At 43.4% G+C, this 26,460-nt stretch overlaps 1 protein-coding gene across 1 annotated transcript in view; it reads left to right on the top strand.

The window, feature by feature from the left end:
* LOC107121642 (lipase member N-like) overlaps nt 1-26,460 on the top strand; it is a 40,177-nt gene that overhangs the window by 3,194 nt on the left and 10,523 nt on the right. The window contains exons 2-7 of the mRNA XM_015424599.1: nt 2,178-2,301; nt 3,049-3,166; nt 4,688-4,886; nt 8,498-8,607; nt 22,188-22,324; nt 23,529-23,669. Coding sequence (XP_015280085.1) covers nt 2,178-2,301; nt 3,049-3,166; nt 4,688-4,886; nt 8,498-8,607; nt 22,188-22,324; nt 23,529-23,669 — 829 coding nt within the window. The remainder of the gene's footprint in view (nt 1-2,177; nt 2,302-3,048; nt 3,167-4,687; nt 4,887-8,497; nt 8,608-22,187; nt 22,325-23,528; nt 23,670-26,460) is intronic.

Below are 26,460 nucleotides of genomic sequence, written 5' to 3' on the forward strand. Positions count from 1 at the left end.
TGAGCTGCCTCGCCCTTCTTTGCCACACTTCACCATCAATGTGTGATCGCGGCTGAGGGCATGTGCACAGAGCCTCGGGGGAAACATCTGATCACAATACCGAGCTTCATTTTGCTCTGGAGCAAAAAGCCTCGCTTCGCCCCCGGATTATCTCACTGGTGTGACCAGGACCTAAGACGTACTATTAGGGTCTACAAACAAAAAGAAACAAACTGCTTAGCCAAATCTTTCTTTGAGCTCCATAACAAATATTAAAAAACCTTGCCTCAATAAGAGAATCTTGGCAAGAGCTTGCCTTGGACTTAACTAAAAAAAAATGACGAAGCTCTGACACATACTTGCAACTTCACAAGGAAAGGTACACCATGAGTTAGATTCCTATATATCCAAGTAGCTCTGGGAAGAACACTTTTCTAAACTATTTAATTATTAAAATGTATGAGGATAGTGTCATTGAATGCCCTGTGATGATTCCATTAACTAACTGACCTGAGTGGCCCCCATAAGTGAAATAAAACCCCTAATCTCTATAATTAGGAGTAATAAAGTTCTTCGTCACTCATAGTCCTCCTAGTCTGCTAGAAAGCTTTGGAAATCTTTTCTGCAGCTGGCTTGCACACATGCAGTCCTAATGTATGCCTGCACAGAAGACCCCTTGATGAACAACCGTTACAAGTAAGTGCAACCCTGTTTTCCTCCATACAGTCCTGCAACCCCAGGAATTATCTTTGCAACAGTCAGAAATGGAGAACAGGAACAGAGAAGAACATGAGAAGATCAATATTCCGTGTATGCTTTGTCAGATACAGCCATTGTTTTGTTCTTTTCTCTTTATTTCTATCCTTTGTAATGCAGTAAGAGTTGAAAAGATAATTTACATCATCTAAAACCAATAGTTTAAAGAGATGTAAAGTGGAACAATAGAGCCATTATTGTTTGCGGTATGCTCACTCAATTCCTTTGACCTCTTTTAAACCATGATCAAACAGATTTTGCATTTATAAGCACTACAAAAAGTGTCTTTTGGCTCATGTTTGAAAACTATCGGTCCCTGCCACACGGGAAAGCTGAAACGTGGCTAATCAGAGCCGCACCAAACTTGAGACGCCGCAGCGGGATCCCACGGATCCCCTCAGCCGCGGCGCATCACTCCCCGGCACAATCAAATGCTGGGGAGGAAGAGACGAGTGGGAGGGGGAGGCTGCCGTACTGCGCATGCTCGAGCATGCGCAGTACGGCAGGGGGCAGGGGATGCGCCGGCAAAAAGACGCGCCGGCGATCCCACGGCCGCATTTGCCGTGGCCCATTCAATTGAACCACCCAGGTAGGTGGTTCTTCTTTGATGCGCGTTTTGGGCGGTTGGGACGGATCGGGGACGGCCACGGCACGATTGCCAGATGTTGCTGTGTGATTGTGCCCGTTTGATGCGGCCCCGATCCGTCCCTCTCCCGGCCCAAAATGCCTCGTGTGAACAGGGCCTTTATATATCTTCAGTTGCAGCTCTAGCCTGATATTGACAGTTCATGTGGCACATTAAAAACCAACAAATTTATAGTGGAATAATCTTTCATGAGCCGCAGTCTACTTCATGAGTTTCATGAATCATCCATTCAGTTGGCAGAGAGATTCATACCCAAACCTATAAACCTGGGAGAGGTTCAGTTATTAAAAAGAGAATCCCCACATTTCCAAGGCCAAGATATGATACATTACATTGTAGAGCACAGATGAAAACAAGAAAATGTCATTTACAGCTTGCCCTGGGAAACTGGTCATGAGGTCAGGAGTAATCTTGAGATCTTTTTCTTTTCAGGGCTATCATTAGTTGAAGGAACTTCAGCACTGGTTGGCAAAATCATGAGTTACAGAGGGGCCATAGAAGAACAGATACCCCTCTATAACTAGATGTTTCCTCCAACCAGTGCTGAAGTTAACTTTCACCAAATGGCATATGCAAGCTCAGTTATTGGTAACTCCTGTTAAAAGTTCCCAGCTGCTTGTTATAGACAATAATGGGTCAGAAGGACCAAAACTGTGACTCCATTTAAGGCATCTTCACATGTTCATGTTGTTTATGCTTCACTGCTGGCTGAGGGACTAGTATTGTAGCTTCAAACATGTATAGAGCACAAATTACAAATGTTCCATTTTATTAATATATGTTCCCTTCCAAACAGGTTGAAGATGTGGCTTTTTATTATCGTAGTATGTTTAACTCAAGGAACATTCAGTTCAGAAAAGTTCACTTCAGCAGAACCTCTGGAGAGATATACTGTGGATCCTGAGTGTTTTTTAAATGTTGTAAGTTAGATACATACTTTTTAAAAACCAACATTAATTTGGTATTCCCAGCCTCCCAGGCCAAAAATTAAGGCAGGTGAAATGGAAATATTAGTGCTCAACTTAGAGATAGTTCAGATATTATTACTCCCGCATAAGGCTAAGGAAAATTGCTTGCCTAAAGTAGCATTCTACACAGCAGAGGTAATATTTAAATAAACCTCCTTGTGTATAACATATAATCAAGTATACACTCCAAAACCAGCATATTCTGGTAGACAGACTATAGTATGGCATGTGGTGAGGATATTCTGGTAAATTATATGATTTTAGTGAGATATGGTTGCCATCTCCAGGATGGGACATTCCTGTAGATTTGGGCCAGGGGAGGGCAAAGTTTGGGGAGGAATAGGACCTCAGTGGGATATAATGCCATTTTCTCCAGGGGAACTGATCTCTGTAGTCTGGAGATCAGTTATAATTATGGGAGATCTCCAGGCCCCACATAGAGGTTGGCACCGTATCTGTGAGATGCCACAGAAGAAGCATACAGGGAACAATCCTAAGTAGGTCTACACAGAATCCTAATAAGGTATATTCAACAAGGCTTACTCCAAGTGATTTTCGGATTGCACTGATACAGCTTCCTTAGTCCTAAATCTTCTTTTAAGATTAACCTCTTCTTCCCTCCAAAAGTTTTATTAATATAGGTACAAAGCAGATGTTTTCAAACAAGCCCAGTGTCTCTGTGTTGTTTTCCTCCTACAGAGTGAAATTATCAGTTATCATGGTTATCCAAGTGAGGAACATCACATTGAGACAGAAGATAAATATATCCTTACAGTTAATAGAATACCTCACGGAAAATACAATGGTGGAGACAAAGGTAGGACATATTTGCCCTGAGAAAACCTGAATGGATTATACACAAAGAATTCCCTACTTCAATCCCCACTAGGTTTTCATTTTGTCTAGAATACATCTGCAGTAACACAAGTCATGGCCCAGACTTACCCCAGGGTCCTGTTTGCAGCGCCACAGGAGGAGGGAGGGCAAAGGCTGCCATGGTGTCCCAGCTGGGTGGAGGGGGCAGGGGCAGCAACGAGCGTGGGAAACTGGAGCCCACCCTATCTGACTCTGGGCCTATCAAAGAGGCTGAGATGGCTGGGTGGGCAGCCCTCTACTTAGGGTGCTGCAGTGTCCAGGCCACTACTTCAGAGTTCTGCGCTATCTTGCTGGTGTCAGGAGAATTGCCTCACCCTCCTTTCCCCTTAATGAGGATCTTACCTCTTTTTTTCTGTTGCTAGGCTAAGACTTTTTATTTCAAAAATCTTCTAATTGTGTGTGGGGGGGATTGTTTTTTTTTTTCATTCTTTGCTTTTGGTAGGTTATAGTTTGGTTTTCAGTTGGTTGCCCTCGGCTGGCCTAATGATCACTGCTGCTGTTATAAAATGTGTGTTACAACATGTCAAAGTCTGGTATTTTATTATTGCTTAAATAGCAATTCGCATTGCTGTGGTTTTTACATTCCTCAAGTACTTTCGTGGGTGTTCTAGGGCTGGGGCATGGGCATGGGCCTCCTATTAAGGGATTCACATGTTAATATCCCTGGTTTGGGCTGGATAATACTTCCTTGTTGACTATGTCTTTCTCTACAGCCTGCTCTCCGATGGGGAGGGGGGGAAATGACCAAAATAGCACAGCTCTCCATGCCCGCTGCATGTGCTGTCCTGAATTCTTTGGCTATACATATCTTAAGTCCTGCTGTCTGTATATAGATTTCTTGACCATCCCAGTTTATAGAAGAGCATTCTTTTTAGCTAAGTTCAATGTACTACCTACTGCTGTCTTGAGTGGGCGCTATCCTAAAAAGCCCTACCCTGAGCGTCTATGTGGCTGCATATCTGGTTCCATGGAAATGACAGAGCATGCCCTTTTTCTGCCAAAGATAGCTTCTAAGAACACTGTTCATTCATCCATTAGTTCCTGACGCTGACTTGCCCGTAGCAAGTAAGCTCTGACTTTTGCTTGGTAGCTAGGATCCAGCCATTACAGTTCCAGTAGTGAAATTTCTCATGAGCTTGTTTGGATATAAGAGACAGGAGTTTTTTCATTTGCTTATGACTAATTAGTCTGTGAACATTAATAATAAATGGAAATGAAGTAGGACAGCATCTGCTTTGCATATAGAAAGTCCCAGATTCATCCCTAAACATCTCCAGTTTACATGACCAAGTGGCAGATGATGTGGAAAATCTCCACCTGAGACTCTAAAGAGGGGCTGCCAGTCAGAGCAGACAATACTGACCTGAATAGACCAATGACCTGACTCAGTGGAAGGCAGCTTCATGTGTTCACTAACAGATGATACAACAAATCCTTTAAATGCGTACATTCTGTCCTACAGGTCCCAGGCCTATTGTGTTTTTGCAACATGCTGCACTTGGAGATGCTACCCACTGGCTTTCAGACTTGCCCAACAATAGCTTTGGCTTCATATTAGCAGATGCTGGCTATGATGTTTGGTTAGGAAACAGCAGAGGGAACACCTGGTCTTCACGTCACAAGACACTTAAAACAACTGAGCAGAAATTCTGGGAGTTTAGGTAAGGAAACAAAGAAATGTTGCTGTAAATTGATCCTAACCTCACCCATCGCATCTGTGAAAGACTCTCATTGATTCATCAGTCAGCCAAACAAGATATGATGAAGGAAGCCATTCTTAAGTCACGTGCCATCCACATTCACATATCAAGTGGAGGCTTGAAATAGTAATTACAACAGAGAGTACACCATGTTCAGGGTACATCTGTGCCTCCTTCCTTGCCTTATGTTACCAAACTATATTGTGTCAGACGCTATTATTTTATTGCATTGATATCAGTTTGCTACGTATAGGTTTCCCAGGTCTGCCATCTAGATGTGAATCAGAGCCAGACCTGCTTGACTGAAGTAAGGATCCTGTACATTGTGTGACCTCCAGAGCAACTGTAGATTAATGAATGCAGTGCCAAACTAGGAACCTGGGAGACCAGGTTCAAAGTACCCCCACCATGAAGCTCATTGGATGACCTTATGCCAGTCACACTCTCCCAGCTTAAGTTACCTCACAGGTTGTTGTGAGGATAAAATGGGGAAGGAAGAATCACATATGTTTCCCTCAGTTCCTTGGGAAGGTGGGATCAAACTGCACTAGGCAGTATTCTGGGATGGTTTTCTCTCTCGTAAACTCACCTTCCGGACTGCAGCCAATAGGTTTTCTTTCTTTCATGTCCTAGGAATGCATTTGTGTTCATGTCCAAGTTGCAGTGATTTTCCAGGCTGGATAGAGAACAGCTGAAGACCAGTGTAGATAATGAACTGCCAGAAGAACTTCTATTTGCTTAAAGTTCACTTCAAATTTGTCTCGGTACATAAGAACATAAGAGACACCAATGTTGGATTAGGCCAAAGGCCCATCCAGTCCAACACTCTGTCACACAGTGGCCAAAAATACCAGGTGCCATCAGGAGGTCCACCAGTGGGGCCGGGACATTAGAAGCCCTCCCACTGTTGACCCCCCCCCAAGCACCAAGATGATAGAGCATCACTTGCCCCAGAGCCCCTATCTATACCTTGTGGCTAATAGCCACCGATGGACCTCTGCTCCATATGCCTATCTAATTCCCTTTTGAAGCCGTCCATGCTTGTAGCCGCCACCACCTCCTGTGGCAGAGAATTCCATGTGTTAATCACTCTTTGGGTGAAGAAGTACTTCCTTTTATCCGTTCTAACCCGACCGCTCAGCAATCTCATGGAGTGCCCATGAGTTCTTGTCTTGTGAGAAAGGGAGAATCTTTATATACACTATAGGCTGGGTTATTTCTGCTTGCAGAGACTAAACAGATTTGTTGTCTTCCTTATTTGACAAGCTTTTTTAAAATTATTCGTGCACCTGGAAGGGACCAAGAGGCCCTCTTGTTAAATCCCCTGTTTCATCCATTCACCTATCCCATGGTGCAATTCAACATGAATAAGCACATCACAGCTTGAATAACTATGAATTCAGTATAAATAATTACATCACAGGTGTACCACAAAAGGTGCCCATAGTGCATGTAGCAGCCCAGCCCAGCAAATGATTCCAAATGACTTAAATGTGATAATGGCTGGCAGGAAACATTCATAGTAGTCAAACAATTATCTGCATGCAGCTTTGTTCCCACTGAACGTTTGCCTAAAGCCAATTCCTAATAAATTTATACCTCAGAAGTTTCAAGAAAAGCTAGTGTTGATATATCTAGTGTTGATACATCTAGCAAAGTTTCCCAGGGAATTTTTGGATCCTATATAGCCAATCTAGAGGAGGAGGAGGAGTGTGGGGAGATTGCATTTATACCCCACCCTTCAGTACGCGAAGGAGTCTCAGAGTGGCTTACAATCTCCTTTCCCTTCCCTTCTCCTCCCCACAACAGACACCCTGTGAGTTAGGTGAGGCTGAGAGACCTCTTTTGAGAACTGCTCTTGAGAGAACAGCTCTGAAAGAACTTATGACTGACGCAAGGTCACACCAGCAGCTGCATGTAGAGGAGTGGGGAATCAAACTTGTGTCTCCCAGATTAGAGTCCACACTCCTAACCACTACACCAAACTGGCTCTCTAAAGAGTCAGGTCATCTGTATCATTTTGCCTGTTATATCATTGATGTGCTTGCACAAATTGGTAAAATGCCACAAAAAGCCATATGAACTCAGTTGTATTATATCAAGATGCTTGCTGTGAGAGGTTTTACCAATGCTCAGGATCACAGGGTTTAAGCCAGCTAGGAAGGCATTTCAATAAGCAAATGGGAGGATTAATCTCATTTTACCTGGTTCCACAGCCCTATGCCTTCTTTTTAGGCAAAAGAACACATGAGTGTGACTCATTACCTTGTTAGTGTTCTTTGAGGGGATGAACAAACATGTGGACAAGGGGGGCCCAATAGATGTTGTTTACCTTGACTTCCAGAAAGCTTTTAATAAAGTTCCTCATCAAAGGCTCCTAAGTAAGCTCAACAGTCATGGGATAAAAGGACAAGTCCTCTAGTGGATCGAAAACTGGCTAATTAATAGGAAACATAGATTGAGTATAAATGGGCAATTTTCACAGTGAAGGGTGGTAAGCAGTGGGGTACCGCAGGGCTCAATACTGGGTCTCATGCTTTTTAACTTGTTCATTAATGATTTGGAGTTTGGAGTAAGCAGTGAAGTGGCTAAATTTGTGGATGATACTAAATTGTTCAGAGTGGTAAGCACTGTTCCCTCTAAGCTGAGTTAGTTTGAGCTAGCTCACAGTTTATTGGCCTTCGGCTCATGCATTTTTGTCTTAGCTCAGGAAAAATGGCTCCAGAGCAAACTAATTTATTCAATAGCCAAATCGCTTGCTCACAACTTTAATGTCAGTAACCCACAAAGTAGAATTTTTGCTCACAAAACTCCACAGCTTATTTATTATTATTAATTTATTTATTTGCATTTTTACCCTGCCCTCCCCGCGAACGGGCTCAGGGTGGCTTACACAGGGGCATAAGTAGGGGTGATCATGCTTAGATAATCCACCCACCATTCGTGCCTCTCCCGCGGCAACTTTGCCATGTGACCAGGGCCCTAGTCAGCTTTTGATTATTACTTGCCAGCATAATTGACAAAAGTATCCTTCTATTGCAACTTGGGTAGGAGTTAACAATAGGCTTAACCAGAACTTCCCTAATGTTATGATATAAACTACAATCAAAAATTACATCTCAGAAAGGATGAAGTAGGGCAGATGCTTAGCTTTAGCCTTGCTTGAAACAGAGCAGGGCAGAAGCTATATCACTTCTGCTCTCTCTTTCTGCAGAAACAGAGGAAGCAAAACAAGTGCTTAGCTCCCAACTTGCATGGGATTCCATGGGTCAAATGCAAAGGAGCCCTCCCATTAAGGGAGGAATCTTCTGTTCATTGATGAAGTGTTTAATTCATGGAAGGATGGCATCTGTAAATAAAATGACGCTTTGATGAGCTAAAGACACTTTGCCTTGCAGAAGATGCCTCCATAGAAGTGGGAATTTTGCTAAACCATAATTTTGCAATGTCATTAATGACTATATTAATAATAAATAGAACTCAAATAATTTTATCACCAGGTAGTTGACATTTTCCACTTTTTGCTGCAATTGGTATTATTAATTCATTGTTTTGCATGTATATCTTTATAGTTTTCATGAGATGGGATACTATGACATTCCAGCAGTAATACACTACATACTGAATGAAACGGGGCAAGAACACCTTTATTATGTGGGCCATTCAGAAGGTTCTGCAATTGGTATGTTACAGAATTCTGGCTGTTTCACTAGAGCAGGAATGATGTAATGTGAAAATTTGTTCCAACTTGTTGGCAAAAATACATTGGTTCAAAACCTACCAGCTTTTCCAGATACAGCTTTGGAAAGGAGTAGAGCTGGGAGAAACAGGAAGTATGACAGCCCAATCCAAATACCATTTTGACCTTCTCCCAGTTACCATGTATTTTAATTCAGGTGGCTAGCTGTGTTGGTCTGAAGCAGCAGAACAAAGTTTAAATCCAATGACACCTTTTAAGACCAACAATGGTCCCGGTCACACGGAGGGTTTTGGCCTGGGAGAGGGACGGATCGGGGCCGCAGCAAACAGGCGCAATCTCACCACAACATCTGGGAAGCGGTGCACACCCGTCCCCGATTTGTCCCTAACCCCGGAAACCCCGCAGCAAAAAAGAACCACCGACAGAGGTGGTCTTACCTGAACAGCTGCGGCAAGCGTGGCTGTGGGATCACCGGCACGTCCTTCTGCCAGCGCATCCCCGGCTCCTGGCCGAACTGGTCTCCTTGGTCTCCCGACCATGGCTTCCTCTCTGACATCTGATCGTGCCGGGAAGCAACGGCGCCGCGGCTCAGGGAATCCGTGTGATTCTGCAGCGGCGTTTCTATTTTGGTGCGGCTTCCAAAAGCTGCACTTTGGCCGCGTATCCCCCCCCCCCATGTAGCAGGGGCCAAAGTGTTTTATTTAAGGTGTAAACTTTCGTGTGCAAGCACACTTCCTGAGACAAATTGAAACAAAATTTATTCAAGCCTTACATACAGGGAGATGGGGGGGGTGGAAGCATCAGGAAGGACCAGTCAAATTTAAGATGCATAAGTGAAGCTGAGATTGGATCTTGCTGCCTTGATCCAATCTCAGCTTCATTTATGCACCTTAATTCTGACTGGTACTTTCTGATGCTTCCACCTCCCCTTATTTTCCTGTTTGCAGGGCTTGAAGAAATTTTGTTTCAATTTTGTTTCAACTAAAGCTTATACCTTAAATAAAACTTTGTTGGTCTTAAAGGTGCCATTGGACTCAAACATTTGTTCATGTGTATTGAGACATTGTTACTATAATTGCTGTGCAAAATGTGGTTGCAAGTAGTATAGAGGGTATACCCCACTTCTCATCAACATTTGACAGGTGCCCTGACCCCTTTCTGGGTGGAAGTCCAGCCCCCCACCACCACCCTCCCCTGGAAGCCCCATCCCCCTTCTCCCTGCAATCCCCATTGGCTGGGCAGCCATCCCCAATGGGTCTGGAGAAGGAGGGAGTAGTTAGGGTTTCTCAGGTGGAAGGCTGTTTGGAGCAATGGTGTAGCCATCAGGGGAGCTGTTTTAGGCCGCTGGGGAAAATGGTGGCTGTTATGTTTTTTGCAGGGGATTTTGTGCTTCTGTAACACTGGGAAAGAGAGAAAATAAATGGACTGACCTGAGTGGAGGGAAATCTCCAAGCAAGATCTGGAGACTGGCTTGAGAGAGCCCCCATGCAGTTCCAGCCAAAAAGCATTTTTAAAAAGGCTCTTTTTTCTTTCTTTGTCCTCCTCCAAAGCTTTTTAGCCTCAGGTGAGAGTTTTAGCTAACCTGTCCCCCTTTTAGGTTCCTCTTACTACAGGTTGGACGGCTTCTTATTTATCCCTCTTACAAGTTCCCTAAACTTGGAGAGCCTTTTCCTTGGCAAGATTCAGTGCTATGCCATCAACGGTCTTATGTGGTAGGTTTAATAAGATTGCTTTCTTGACCAGGACTTGTCTCTGTAATTCCAGCTGTATTGAATTGAAGTCACATAATCTCCTTCATTGTTACTTATATGCAGATTTGCATGCTAAACATTAAACTTGTTTTTAGTTGCAATGTCGGGCCTGTCTGATCATATTAAGGTGTACTGTCTTCTGAACGATTGCTTAGCTGAAGTTACTGAGAAGGTAGACCTGTTTTTACAGTCCATCAGGAAATCTTATAGTATTAATTTTCTTTTTTAAATGCCACATAAACTTTTATATAGTTGGCTTTGTTCAACTGCTGTTTGTAGTATCTGTATATTCCAATAAAGGTGACTGACTGACTGACAAATGGATGTAAGCGTTTGTTTTTTGCTGCAGCATGTGCATTTCAAGGTGGCAGAGAGGAGAAACCCACATCCTGTGTGGTGCAAGACTGGAGGGGCCAGCTGCAGAAGTCCCATCGGTGTGGGGGGCTGAGTAAAAACTCCCACGTCTCAATTTTCTCTCTCCTGGTGAACTGAACTGAGTGGGGGGAATCTTCAGGCAAGACTTGGAGGCTGGCTTCATTGTCTTGAGAGAGCGTTCTAAAAGCCTGGGGTTTTTTTTCTTTCTTTGTCCTTCTCCATATCTTTTTAGCCTCAGGTGAGAGTTTTAGTACACTGTCTGCAAAGTCTGAGAAACTGTTTGTAGAGTCTGTTTGTCAGTCAGAGAGGCACTCTGGAAGTGAGGGGGGAGGGGGAACACTAGCCAATCACCTCCCTGTGTGAAGCTGAGGGGGGGGGAAGGAGAGGAGAGAAAGTCTTGTTTGTTAACAGTTTGGCATTTCTGGGTGTTCACTATCTGTCTGCTTGAGCCTCGCTTTTTCCAAGAAATGCACTTCAAGATGTGTCCAAAAGCAGCCCTCCTACTGTCCCCCACTCCACCTTGTCCCTGCACACAAGCCTGTTTCGAATGAAGGAATCAGGAATTGCTGGTCAGCAATATTGCTACTGGTTAGAAAGCGATCTTGGGCATGTGCTTACAAACCTCTCTCTTCCCCACATTAAATGCATTCTTCCCCCCACACCCCTTTTTCATGTACACAGGGTGTGTGGAATAAAAACATCAGAGGGACTGATTAAAAAGTTAAAACACAATGCCAACCCTTCAAGGTGGGAAATGGGAATATATTCTGTGGGAATGCTGAAGAGCACCCCACTCTCTCAGGGAGGTGGGAAGGAGGCACAGGGTGCTCCCAGGTATGTTCAGTGTGTTCCTGGGTAGGCTGAGCATGATTGCATAAACTGCAGTGGTGATTTTTACAATGAGAACTTGAAACATGTGGACTTCCGGTACGGCGCTTCGACGAGCGGGGGGGCGTTGGGATCGCTCCGTCCCATTCGACCCACCAGCGCTCTTTTCTGAGCCTCCCAGCATTGGGAGAGCACGGCCGGCGCTCTCCGACAGAGTGCTGGAGCAGGGGGCTTTGTTGCTGGGGCCCCCCGTGATTTGGCAAAGCGGGGGAGGTGACCAGTAATGCCCTGAAGCAGGAGCGTGGAAGGGGAAGAACATGGCCGCCATGTTCTTCCAAGACGCGACCACCCGTTTTTTAAAGTATTTATTTTGTTTTGTTGAGAAGAAAGGACACTTCACATTGAAAGGAATACTTGGTGCAGACCCAGGTCAAAAGGAAAGAGTGGACTGTTATACCCTCTGTGGATTTTCCTTATTATATGGATAAATGGCCGTAAGGATGATTTGGAAGACAACGGAGAAACCTGAAGAATCGGGAAGGGGGTAAGAGAGAGATTTGCCTGCCAACGATCAACTACTGTTATCTTATTTCTATATGAAGAATTTGGTTTATAAATAAAACCCCAGGATATTACAAGTACATTTAAAGGTGGTGTGTATTGAGGGGTTGGAGTGAAGGGGAAAAAATGGCGATGGCAGAACCTATTGAGGAGCCTGAACAGGACAATAAAACTAATGAACTTACATGGGAACAATTTCAAATTATGATGTTAAAAGAAGCGAGTATAGCACTCAAATTGGGTTGTGAAAATGCCTTTAAAGAGGTCCTTGAAAATATGCAAAGCACAAATTCAGAGATGGAGGTTAAGAAGGAGCAAACACAAGTACAAAAAATGCAAAGGCAGTTGGAAGAACAGGAAACAGGACGGGAAAGAGAAACAGACTGTATCGAACTAATAAGCACAGAAAAGGAGATACAGAAGGAGGAAACACCTAGGGAGGGGCTGGAACTTCAAGAAAAGTTGAAATTGTGAGGAAGGAAAAAATGTTTGCCACAGCCCCGTTGAGGGAAAAAGAAAGTAACAAAAGGGGAAAACGTGGAAATAGGAGGAAAGAAGCTTAAAAATTTCAAACACTTAAAGATACAGGAAAGAAAATATGGGGAAAGAAATGTGGAGCTTACTTTACAGGAGTTCAAGAATTTACGTCACCTGGAGGAAAATGCAAGAAACCAAGATAAACAAGAAATGGAACTTAGTGGTTTTGTAATGGTGGTGGATTATATTATGTGGTTCAATAATGTTGCCCTGATTTAGAAAGGCTTTTTGATGTTTGGAAAACAAAATGAGGGTGGTAAGGGCGGAGTATGAATTTAAACTTAGCATTTGCTCTCCCATCACTAGTAAATATTAAATGAGCCTACCTAGCTGTCCTAAAAAGTGGTATTATGAATTAATGTTGTCTAGGATTAGTTTGTTGGATAATATATTAAAATTTGGTTTTGATCTTTCAATACAAGTAAATGGTAAATGAATTCTCTTGGTTGATATAAAAAGTAGCATTAGTGAGATGGATATTATATTATAATTTGTTTAGAGAATTTAGGTTGAGGAGTAGAATGAAGAATGTAAAGAAAGGGACTCGTTGTAAGTAACAGAAGTACTATTATGACCCAGATGGCATAAGATCAATGTGGAAGTTTTGGACAGTGTATAAAAATATGGATAGGGAACTTATGACTAGGAGTAGAATGTGGATTGTAAAGAACCGGTATAGAGAGTAAAATGAAAACTGGCTCCTAGGTAATTAGAAATGAAATAAAATTAATTTGGCTAGGGTATCTATACTGGGATAGAGAGTAAAATGAAAACTTGCTCCTAGGTAGTTAGAAATGAAATGTATTGTAAGTAATAGAAGTTTTATTATTATTTAGTTGGTTTGGGATTAGTGGGTATGTCATATTGTCACACATAGTAAATTTGTTAGGGCAGTTAGGCAAGGGATTAGAGCATTAGGCAATAAGCATGAGAGAATAAGACGAACTGGATTAGATGGAGATTTTACATAGGATGTTACAGGAATACATTGGTTTGTAACTCCATTCTGTACAGAGAATGAAAGGTGATGATCAAAATGTTTAAGATTAAAGCTGTTCACATTAGGTAGTTAATTAGGGGTGTACATTGTGGTTCTAATGTGTAAGATCAATATTTAGGTGGATTGGTTTTATAAATTAATTTGCCTATGGTATTTATATTGGGAATAAGAATGGAAAAATGATGGCTTAATGATGGAAATTAATTTAATAGAATTTTTAGGTGATTAATTATATGACTAAAATTGTTGAGTATATTTATTTAGACTGGTTGATTATTAGAAAATTAAAATAGCTATATCACTACACCTGTTGTGCCAAGTTACAAAGGAATCTGGCAGAAAAAATCAGAGAAGTAAAATTGAATTAGAATGAATTATCAGCTAAAGATTCTAGGTAATGTAACTAAAATTCATAAATTACGCCATTTGATGAATGTGAAGTGTTGAGAATCCAGTTGTTGTGTAAATTTATGTTTTGTTGTTGATTTGTATATATGTGTGTTTGTCTAGTATAAAATCCTAATAAATATACAATTTTTAAAAAAGAGAGAACTTGAAACATGTGTTCTGTAAGCTTAACATGGACCCTGTACTATATGTTATCATTGTGATTGGGTGTTCTCTGCAGTGTTTTAGTAAGAAACAGAATCACATTATAACTTTGGCCAACCTGGTGTCTCTTGTATAAAAATATATAATGTATTCAGAAACCATTAACGGCCGTTTATGAAAAAAGAACTCATCTCATCAGTGTTGATACTTTTTGGCTACAGGTGGTCAGAGTTCAATTTGATCAACGCTCATGTTTAAGGGGATTGTGAATTATCCACAAGATTCAAACCTGTAGAAATGCTCTATAGCAGGGGTGTCAAACATAAGGCCCGGGGGCCAGAACCGCCCCCTCCAGGGCTCTTATCCAGCCCACAAGCAACTGGTGCAAGGGAGGGAACAGGAGGCTGCTCAGAGGAGGGCGAGTAGGCAGAGCCACTATGATTGTGGCTTCAGCACAGCAGAACAATCTCATTTTAAGCAATCAATCAGAACCCCTTTGCTTCATGGGACCTTGCAGTGAGGATATACCAACTCAGAGCTTACCAACTGCTGCCCTTTACACAGCTTCTATCTCTGGCACCTGGCATTATGTTTTATGGCACACATGGCCCGGCCTGACTAAGTCACATTTATGTCAGATCCGGCCCTTGCAACAAATAAGTTCAACACCTCTGCTCTACAGCATCCCCCTCACTGCCAGAGCAACTCTCTGGCTGGCAAACAGACTCTACAAACAGTCTCTCAGACTTTGCAGACAGTGTACTAAAACTCTCACTTGAGGCTAAAAGCTTTAGAGGAGGACAAAGAAAAACCAGGCTTTTAGAAACACTCTCTCAAGACAATGAAGCCAGCCTCCAGGTCTTGCCTGGAGATTCCCCCCCACTCAGTTCAGTCCACAGGAGAGAGAAAATGGAGGCATGGGAGTTTTTACTCAGCCCTCACACTGATGGGGGCTGTAGGGGGGGGGGCTTCCCTCTCTTTTCAGGAGAGTTTTCTCAAAATTTCCAAAGAAAGATGCCAGTATGGCTTTCAGCTTCCCCTGGAGCTGGGAGGTAACAGGACTTCTGCAGCTGACCCCTCCAGCCTTGCGCCACACAGGATGTGGGCTTTTCCCCTCTCCTGTCTTGAAACACACACACTGCAGCAAAAAACAAACACATCCATTTATTTTCTCTCTTTCCCAATGTTACAAAATCCCCCACAAAAACACAACTACCACCATTTCCCCCAGCGACCTAAAACAGCTCCCCTCAGGGTTACACCATTGCCCCAAATAACCCCCTGCCTGACAAACCCTAACTTCTCCCTCCTTCTCCAGACCCATTGGACAACTGCCCAGCCAATGGGAGATGCAGGCATGAAGGGAGATGGGACTTTTGGGGGAAGATGGTAAGGGTGGGACTTTTGCCCAGAAAGAGGGACAGGGCACCTGTCAAATCTTGATGAGAAGAGGGGCATGCCCTCTATACTACTGTTGCACAACACACAAGTATTCCAGGTAACTATTTTATAGTATCAGCATCATTGGTAGTAGTGAGCTACTCAAGCTGTCTTTTGCATATGTTATTGGGAAATTGTTTTGGAGTTTTGTGTCTTTTCTTGTAATCCAGTGAAAGCTGTGTTCTCTAGGATTTTCAGTGTTCTCCTACCACACCAAAATCAGTAAGTACAATCCTGCTGCTGCTAGCAAGAAGCTAGCAAGAATATAGCATTAAAGTTGATTTTCTTATTATCTACAAGTGAACTGATTTTACTACCTAGACAATGAAATTGTTGTTTAATTTTCTGGCTCAGCATTTGTTTGTTTTAGAACATAAGAATAGCCCTGCTGGATCTAGTCCAGCATCCTGTCTCACACAGTGGCCAACCAGGTCCTCTGTTGGCCAACAACAGGGCATAGAGGCCGAGGTCTTCCCCTGATGTTGCCTCCTGGCTCTGAGATTCAGAAGCTTAGTGCTTTTGAATATGGAGGTTCCCCTCAGTCACCATGGCTATTAGTCACAAAAGACTTATCCTCCATAAATCTATCTAATCCCCTACTGAAGCTGTTTATTCCTGTGGCCATCATTACATCCTCTTGCACGGAATTCCAAATTTTAATCACTCTCTCTGTAAAGTAGTATTTCCTTTTGTCTGTCCTGAACGTTCTGCCCACCAGTTACATTGGATACTCTTGAGTTCTAGTATTTTGGGAAAGGGAGAAAAATTATGTTTGTCAACTCATAGGGAAGGTGCTCTAATCCCCTCATCATCTTGGTTGCCCTCCTCTGTACTTTTTCCAGTTCTGCAATGTCCTTCTTGAGGTATGGTGACCAGAACTGTACACAGCATTCTAAATAAGGCCACACCTTAAATCTATACAGGTGTAAGGTTCCACAGCCAAACAATTGAGTACACGCTTATCATAAGGTTAGACTTTATTGCCAGAGCTATAGAGGCAGTAACATCGTCACTGTTAGGAATGGCTACGTTCATACAAGCATAATGGGATATAGGGTTCGTATGCACCCCCCCCATCACTAGGCCAATCAGCCTGACTCCCGCGCGTGAGAGAATGGGGCCCCAGGCCGTTAGAGCCGAAGCTGGGAATCGAAACTAGTCCCAAGGGTAATTGATAGGAAGACACTACACAGGCAGCCTACAAGGTCAGAGATAATAAGGAAGGAAGGAATGCAGCAGCAGTTGGTACACAGGTCAAGCAAATGCACTCCTGCCCATAAGCATCATGGCAGCATAGCTGACAACAGGGACATTACAATATTGGCCATTTTATTCTCAATCCCTTTCCTAATAATCCCTAACATTGAGTTTGCCTTTGTCACCACTGCAGCACACTGGGTTGCACTTTCATTGAGCTATCCACTATGACCCCAAGATCATTTTCCCTCTGAGTCTCAGCTAGTTCAGACCCCCTTAGCATATACTTGAAGTTGGGATTTTTTCTCCCAATGTGCATCGCCTTACACTTACCAACACTGAACTTCATTTGCCACATTGTCGCCCACTCACCCAGTTTGTGGAAGTCCTTTTGCAGTTCTTGACAATCAGCCTTGATTTTCACCATCCTGAATAATTTTGCATCATCTGCAAACATGGCCACTACACTACTCACTCCTAGTTCCAGATCACTGATGAATAAATTAAGTAGTACCATCCCTAATACCAATCCTTGTGGGACCCCACTGCTTACTTCCCTCCATTGTGAGAACTGTCCACTGATTACAACTCTTTGCTTCCTGTCATTTAACTTGTTTTGAATCCATAAGTGAACCCGTCCTCTTATCGCAAGACTGCTAAGGAGTCTTTGGTAATGTAACTTGTCAAAACCTTCTGAAAGTCCAGGTATATAATGTCTACCAGGTCACTATAAATGCTTGTTCACTTTCTCAAAGAACTCCAAAAGAACTTCCCTAAGCAGACTTTGTCCCTCTATGTGCCTAACAATTCTATCTTTGATTACAGTTTCTACTAATTTGCCTGGGATATATGTTTAGGCCTGTAATATCCTGATTCCCCTCTTGATCCCTTTTTTAAAATTGGTGTCACATTTGCTACTCTCCAGTCTTCTCACACAGTGGCTTGATTTAGTGATAGGTTACAAATACTGGCTTATAGATCAACTATCTCACATCTGAGTTCCTTAAGAATTCTTCAGTGTATGCCATCAGGACCTGGAGAAATATCAGTTTTTAATTTCCCCAGTAGTTCTAGAATTTCGATTCTGGTCACCTCAATACAGCCCTGTTCTTCCGACCCCTTCCTGAAAATAGGGGCTGTGGCATGGGACATGCCCCACACTTTCCACAGTGAACACAGTGCTTCTCTTGCCATCTCCCCATCTTCCTTTACCAATTCCTTTATTCCTTTGTCATACAAAGGCCCCATTGCTTCTCTGGCTGGCTTCCTGCTCTGTATATTTAAAAAAATATTTATTGTTTGTCTTGATGCATTTAGCAACCCACTTCTTAAAATCTCTTTATACATGCCTAATTATTGACTTGCATTTCTTTTGCCAGAGCCCATGGTCCCTCCTGTTCAATTCATTGGGGCAGACCTTCCATTTTTTAAAAGAAGCCTCTCTACTTTTTATAGCTTCCTTGACTTGCATTGTTAACCATGCAGACCTCCTTGGCAGTGCCTTTCCTAATCTATGGAACACATCCTATCTGGGCTTCAATCAGTGTGGTTTTAAATAGCTTCCAAGCATCCTCTAGGAATTTGACTCTTTTGAGTTTCTCCTTTAGCTTCCTTTTTACTATTCCTCTCATTTTTGTCAAGTTTGCTCTTTTGAAATCAAATGTTACAGTTTTGAACTTTAGGAGTAACTTCCTATTGGTCTGAATGCAGAACTTAATTGCACTGCGGTCACTGTACCCAACTGGTGTAACAGCGTCTACATTTCTCACCAGGTCTTGAGATCTGCTCAGAACCAAGTCTGAGTTGGTTGAGACTGGATCCAGCAAATATGGAGGTTCTCTGGCTGGTTGAAGGGAATTCAGGACTTGGATGCCAACTCCTAGCTCTTCACCATGTGCCACTAACACTGGCACAGATGGCTAAGAGTGTGGGTGTTTCTTTGGATGCCTTCTTATCTGGAGGCCCAGATCACAAACGTTGCTAGACTGGCGTTCTTCCAACTATGCCAGATCAGGCAACTGCCCCCCTTCCTGTCTCGCCCTGACCTAGCCACAGTAATCCATGCAATGGTCACCTCTGGGCTTGACTACTGTAACTCGCTGTATGCAGGGCAACCCTTGAGACTGACCCAGAAGTTACAATTGGTCCAGAATGCAGTGGCCCAGATCCTTATGTGGACACTGTTAACAGCCCACATTCAACCTGTGCTTTGCCAGCTGCACTGGCTCCAGATTGAGTACTGAGTCAGATTCAAGGTTTTGGTTTTAACCTTTAAAGCCCTAAATGGTCAGGGACCAATGTATCTGTGGGACCGTCTGTCCTGGTATGCCCCCCAGAGAGTGTTGCACTCAGGAGAACAAAATCTGCTGGAGGTCCCTGGCCCAAAACTGTTTTCAGCTGTCCTCAACCAAAGCCAGAGCTTTCTCAGCCTTGGCTCCGACCTGGTGGAACTCACTGCCAAATGACATCCGGGCCCTGCGGGACCTGTTACACATCCTCAGAGCCTGCAAGGCAGAAAATGTTCCTCCAGGCATATGGTTGAGGACCGCAACAGTTTTTAACAGCAATGGTTCTATCAGCTATGCCTTCCATTTCTCCCCATTTGTGCACTCTGGCACCATATAGGATTCTTTGATATTATACAGTTTTCAGTATTTTAGTATAGCTGAATTTTAAAATGTTTCTTGTTTAGATTATTGTATACCACTATAAGCCCGTTTCTGTGGCAAGGGAGGTATAGAAGTCCAATAAAAAATAAACAAATATCACTACCCCTTTGGTTGGCTCTGTGACCAACTGTTCCAGTAAATAGTAATTTATGATGTCTAGGAATCTAATTTCTACAGCATGACTCGAACACATGTTTACCCAGTCAATGTGAGGGTAGTTGAAGTCTCCTAGTATAATAACATCATCTGCTTTAGTCACCTCCTTTATTTCCTTCTCCATCTCAAGGTCAGCCTCAAGAGTTTGATCACATGGGCGGTAATACACTCCCACTTTTAAGTAACCATTAGGGCCCAATGTTTTCACCCATATCACACCTGTTGGGGAGTTTTCCCCTGATGTTTTCTAACTTATTTGATTCTATGTCCTCTTAGATGCACAATGCAACACCACCAACAACGCATTCCTTCCTGTCCTGTCTATAGAGCTTATACCCAGGAATGACTGGATCCCATAGATTTCCCCCATTCCACCATGTTTCTGAATTACCTACTAATCTAAATTGTCATTGAACACCAATGTTTCCCTCTCCAGTAACCCTCACTTCCATCGACCCTCAGTCGCCACCATGCCCTCACTCCCAAGTTCTGTTACACTCCTATCAACATTACCTTGAGTGTTTACACAATCATCCCTTTGGACTGACTTGTCCTGAACCAGAGGCTCCCCAGCTCCTGTCAGCTTTCCACCCAGGATCAGTTTAAAAGCTGCTCTGCCATCTTTTTGATATTAATTGCAGGCTTAATTTGATATTAAGCCTGGTTCCCTTTTGGTTCTAGTGAAGCCCATCTCTTTTGTACAAGTTTGGCTTGTCCCAGAAAGTTCCTCAGTACCTAACAAATCTAAACCCTTCCTCCTGGCACCACTTTCTCATCCACACATTGAGACCCCTGATCTGTGCCTGTCATGCTGGCCCTGTGCATGGAACTGGCAGCACTTCTGAGAATACTATGTTTGAGATACTGGCCTTTAACTTTCTACCCAGTAACTTAAATTTTTCCTCCAGGACCACATAACAATATTTCCCAATATCACTGGTGCCAACTTTCACCAAGACTACTGACTCTTCCCCAGCACTATCAACCTGTCTAGATAGCACATGATGTCTGCAACCTTTGCACCAGGGAGGCAAGTCATCATGCAGTCACAGACCCCACTCTCTATATTCCTAATGATTGAATCACCCACTACCAGAGGCCCAACTTCCCCCATCCTCCCAGGAGCATCCTCAGTATGAGGGGATATCGGTCCATCACTCAAGGAAGGGGTCCCCTCTAAGGATCACATCTCTCCTCCTCAGACTGACACCTCTCACCTTGAGACCCTTACTCTCCAAAAAAGCAGAAGAGCTGTCAGCACATGAGTGAGACTGTTCTAGTAAATCCCTGAGGGTCTCTTCCCCAAACTTCTCTCTCTGTCTCAGCTCCTCCAGGTCAGCAATCCAAGCATCCAGAGAATGAACCTGCTCCATGGGAGCTATTGGCTCCATGCAGCAAAAACACACTCATGATTTCCACCTAGTGAGTAGATAATCATACATGTGGCACTCTCTGCAAAACATTGGATAGGCCCCACTCCCCTGCTGGCTTTGGGCGTTCATAACTGGTTAGTGGTTTAAATTTAGAATGATGCAGGATTAGGGTTGCCAGGTCCCTCTTTGGCCCTGGTGATGGACTTTGGGGAGCATTCCCAGAGGGGGCGAGGTGGGGGACATTCCCGCTCCAAGCCCTGCACTCAAGAACATTCCTGGCAGCCACCCCTCCCTAACCTCCTGCGAGATTTAAAGGACCCACCAATTCAGTGGAGGGCCCTTTAAATCTTGCAAGAAGGCAGGGAGAGGGGCAGCCTCTGGCCACATGCCTGAACTTCACGTGCATGGAGCTGGTCCCTTTAAGTGCTTCTGGTTGGCAGGGCCCCACACGCTGAATCTCCAAATGGCAATGCCGCTTGGAGTTCATGAACATGGCCCACAGCCACCCCTCTCCCTCCCCTCTGAAAAATTTAAAGGGCTTTCCAGCTGTCAGCTGGAGGGCCCTTTAAAACTCTCAAGAGAAGGGAGAGGGATGCCTGTGGGTATTTGGGTTTGGGTGTGGGGCTTCCCCCACCGGCTAGCTGGCCAGCGGCAGGTTGAAGCCCGAGAAATCGGGTAAACCCCTGCTGGGCTGCGGGATCTGGCAACCCTATCCAGGATCCTCAGGCATGATCCCCAAGCTACTCTCACCCTTTGTCTCACACCTCTGTCTAGGAGGAGCTTTAGAGTTCAGAGCCCCACAGCCCCCACCTCCCAGCAGCAACAGCAGAGGGTGGGGCCTGCAATCAGCCCCAGGAAACAGAACTTGCTCAATGAGCAACAGACCAGACAAAAGACCCAAACAGACCCAGACAAAAACAACACCACTCTCCAGCAGGCTACAAGCACCCACTCCCCCTCAAACTCTGTCCTCTCATAAAGCGACCTCAGTTAATGCTCTCCAGTACTTTAGTAGTTTAAGAAAGGGGGGGGGAAGAAAGCACCTTCCCAGCAGCTCTCTCCTGGGTTCTTTCTCCCAGCCCAGTCAACTCAGTTCTGTTTGTTTGTTTGTTTGTTTTTAAAGGTCTCGTAGCATTCTCTACTTGGCCAAAACTGGCTGAAAAAATCAAATTATTCTTTGCCTTGGGACCTGTAAGCACAATTACATTTACAAAAACACCTGCTATAAAACTTGGATATCTTCCTAAAATAATGCTTCAAGTAAGTGTTGGACTTCAGTAGTGCTGGACTCTACCTAAATGACAATTGATGGGTGCATAGTTTCAAATGCAGATTTTGCTTGCTAATAACTTTGCTTGAATGCTTTAATTCTTTAGGCAGAAATGATAATGAGTCCTAGACCTTGAAGACTCATTAACTCTAAACTGATTCATTTTAGCTTTATTCTTCCCCAAGTCTAATTCACTTCTCATTATCCATCAAGGAGTCAGCAAAGAGACTTGCATGGTGGAAATTAAATGCCTCAAACTTCTCAACCACCAATAACACAGAACTGGCAGAGGGACTAGTTGGTGCTACAGGCCCCAAGCCTCCCATGCCTCGTTATCTCAGACTTGTTGCTGCCACCGCTTGTCATCATGAAGCCTTGGGTGACTTCAGCTGCTGCTCAAAAAGTAAAGCCACATCTCTCCCAAACAGATGATAGGCTTCTTGAAAATGCTAGCAGATATATATGGGTATGGTCAAGAACCTGAATATGGGGAACAGGAAACAGGAACTATCTGTAACCATCTGTCCTCTTGGCATCTGACCCTACCTCTTTCATTTGCCACCAGTGGAGCATCAGGGTGATGGAGGCATATTGTGTATTGCATTTTGGATACCCAAGATATCACTGGTGAAGTGCTGTCCTCTTGCCTGGACAGCAGCACCTTCACCCAATCCCTGCAAGCCAGGTACTGAGATTATACCATGTTCCCTCAAGATATAGTGCCCAGTGGCATTTTGTACTGTGCAGAGGAATGCTAGCTGAATGATGTGCCATCCGGAGTAATCATCTCCCCAGTCCACCTAGAATCATGAGCTAGTACTGGCTGCCTGAGCTGATGCCATCATAGTTATGATAGGTCCTCAGGAGATGCAGCATTCCATAATCTATGTGGTGTCCCTTCCTTCCCTCCTTCAAGTGAAATGCACACCCAGCCTCACAGTGGCAGGTGCTCAGCAGAGGGCAAGGTTCTGGTATTTTCTAAGCAGTGCATTGTTTTTATATGGTTTTATCGGCAACTGGTGCCAATGTTGTAAGCCGCCCTGAGCCCACCTGTGGGGATGGCAGGGTATAAATTGAATAAATAAATATATAAATATATAAATGAATATATGCTGGCAAGAGGATACAGACATACAGAAATGGCTGATTATTTGATTTCTCTTCGTGTTAACTTGTTGCAAATATATATTTCAGGTTATATTTGGCACAAAACGAATGTTTTACACTCCATCTCATCTGAAAGAACTATTTGTTAAACTATGTAATCATCAGCCTGGATTCTGTGCCAGAGCACTGTCTTTTATAAGTGGATATAATATCCCCAACTTGAACATGGTAAGTAGGATTCTTCTCTTTGTAACACTAAATCAAGACAAACTTGTGTTAAAGAGCAAAAAGGAGTTGTAAGAACCCACTAGAAGTGTAACTAATACCAAAATGAAGTTTTTTAAAAAAGATTCACGGCAACAGAACTCTGCAGTTCAGGGCATCCATTTTTGCCAGGAGCAGGCCTGCGACTATTTACTTCGGCTGCTGTCACACACACTAAATAATCCACTTTCAATGCACTTTCCAACTGGATTTTGCCAGTTCACACAGTAAAAATCCAGTTGGAAAGAGCACTGAAAGTGGATTGAAAGTGGATTATTCAGTGTGTGTGACCGCAGCCTTAGAAGCATGACTGCACATTGCAATCCTGGGACTTGCCAGCATAAAAAGGGATGTGAAAGGCTGCAGTCCACACTTGCCTGCAATTAAGCCCCACTGAATAATGTGTGACTTACTTCTAAGGAAGCATGTGTGGGGCTGTTCTGTAAGATGTGTGTATCTGTGTGTTCTCAATTGAACCCATATTTTACTAATTGCCATTTAATGTACTATTGAACAATTGCAAATTGCCTCTGTAGTTTCAAAAATAATGGCTGGGATCCAAAGATCACAGAAAGCACCTGTACAAGGCGGGGGGGGGGGGTGTCATTCTCCATCAACAAGCCTATAACATATGTGACTCTGAAGGATCCAATAGCAATTATCAATAGATATATATGCTTGCTTGCTTTTAAAAAATGTGATACATGTTGTTGGAACACAGTGCGGTTTCATTCTTGTTAATACTAAGAACTTTCAGGTATACAATCACCTATTACAAGAACTGCAGTAACTGTGTTAGCCATTTTAGATCTAAGCAGCTCTGGAAGCTATCACTTCCATTCACACAGATCATAGAGAATGTATTTCAGTTATAGGTAAAAATTTATATTCTGCAGTATGAAACCAAAACTGACAAAAGGAAAGACTCATCAGCAGAAGTACAATGGCCAAGCCCCATGAACTCATCTGAGTAGATCGACCTGAGCAGTTTTAATGGAGTTGCTAAAACACTGTGGGCTCACAACCAACCAATGGCTAGTCTAATAGGAATGTTGCAGTAATATGAGATGGAATACTTCTCACTCTCCCGGTTGCTCACCCTTAGATTGCCTAGTTCTTACTGAGCTGGTCTACATGGATGACCATGGAGTCCTAGCTGCCCCAGCTATTATGAGTTCACCTTGGAGATGTCTCCCATCCCTCAAATCATGACCCCACCAGAAATTCCCTACAAGCCTATTTTCTACAGATCTTGCTGAAATGAAAACATTAATTGAACAATAAATGGGCCTTAGAAAGCATTGCTAACAACAAAGCTAGTGGAGGTGATGGTATCCCAGCTGAGCTATTCAAAGTCTTAAAAGATGATGCTGTTAAAGTGCTGCACTCAATTTGCCAGCAAATTTGGTGCTACATAGGGTACAAATGAATGCAATATCCATCTAAATGTTGGCAAGATCTAAGCAGTGGGGCTGAGGCCCATTCCCAAGTAGTGGTCACTGATTGCCAGACAGAACAAAATGAATGTTTGTTTGCATCCAGACATCACCATAAACGATGGCTTATTTAAACTGGTTTCTTTCAGAAATCCTTATTAGTCTACATACATAACAAACCACCATTTGTTCATAAATGTCAGTTAGAATGCTGGTTGCAGCCTTCCCCATTTGCAAATGTACCCCGGAATGCTATCCCAAGCTCCCTTACATTGCCTGGCTGTTAGGAATGCATCAATATGTTGAGAGCAGTGGCATAGCCAGGAATTTGTTGGTATGGGGGCACTGAGGGCACCAAGGGCAAGCTCACTGCTCATGGCTTGAACGGCATTTAATAAAGGGGGCTGGTATTCTCTAAATCATGGAGGCGTTCCGTCTGAAAGATTGATGGAAGAGAAATTAAACAAGTTAAATCTTTCAGATATCTGGGTATTCTCTTCCATTATAATCTAAAATGGTCCATGCATCGGGAACACTCTCTAAGCCTGGCTAGGAACAAAATGGCTGCTATAACTCATTTTCACTACCAAAAAGGTAACCAATTTGTCCCGGCCACCCTACGGGTTTTCTGGGCAACAGTGGTCCCCCAATTACTGTATGGGGTCCCCGTGTGGATTCAGGATGTTAACAAAAAGGTTGAACAAATTAATGCAATCTTTCTGCGCCATATTCTTGGCATTCCCAACTCAGTCAGTTATTTCAACTTGTGTGCTGAGCTGGGTCTCTATCCCATAGAATTCAGAGCTTGGATTGCTACTATTAAATATTGGTTACATCTCTACTTTCAACCTCCCCCAAATAGTCTTATCACTTTTTTAACTGTTGACCCGTATGTTTCTAAATGGTCTCAATCAATGAGAGAGAAAATTAATTCTTTAGGTATTGATTTAGACTCCCTGGTTAACTCCAATGAAACCTACATATTCCAAATAATTCAAAGGAGAATTCAGGATATTGATTTACAGTTAATAAAGGCTGGAGCAGAGGGGACTTGTTCCCCCCATTTCCTGGGTCTTGCCTCCCTGCAAAACTCTATGGCTCAGTATTTTTCAAACTTAACAATCTCTTCTCAAAACAGAGCATTTATGCTGGCCAGATTTAATATATTTCCCTCAGCTGTGGTCACAGGTCACAGGGAGATAGAAGGGTATCCCCTATGAAGCAAGATTCTGCAGTCCCCTCCTTCAACTTTCTAAGACTGCGACCAATAGAGGTGTTGAATTCTTGCTAGCAGACAAAAACCACAAAGTTACTGAGCA

The sequence above is a fragment of the Gekko japonicus genome, unplaced genomic scaffold (assembly GCF_001447785.1).
Source record: "Gekko japonicus isolate JY-2015 unplaced genomic scaffold, Gekko_japonicus_V1.1 scaffold422, whole genome shotgun sequence".
Lineage (NCBI taxonomy): Eukaryota > Metazoa > Chordata > Lepidosauria > Squamata > Gekkonidae > Gekko > Gekko japonicus.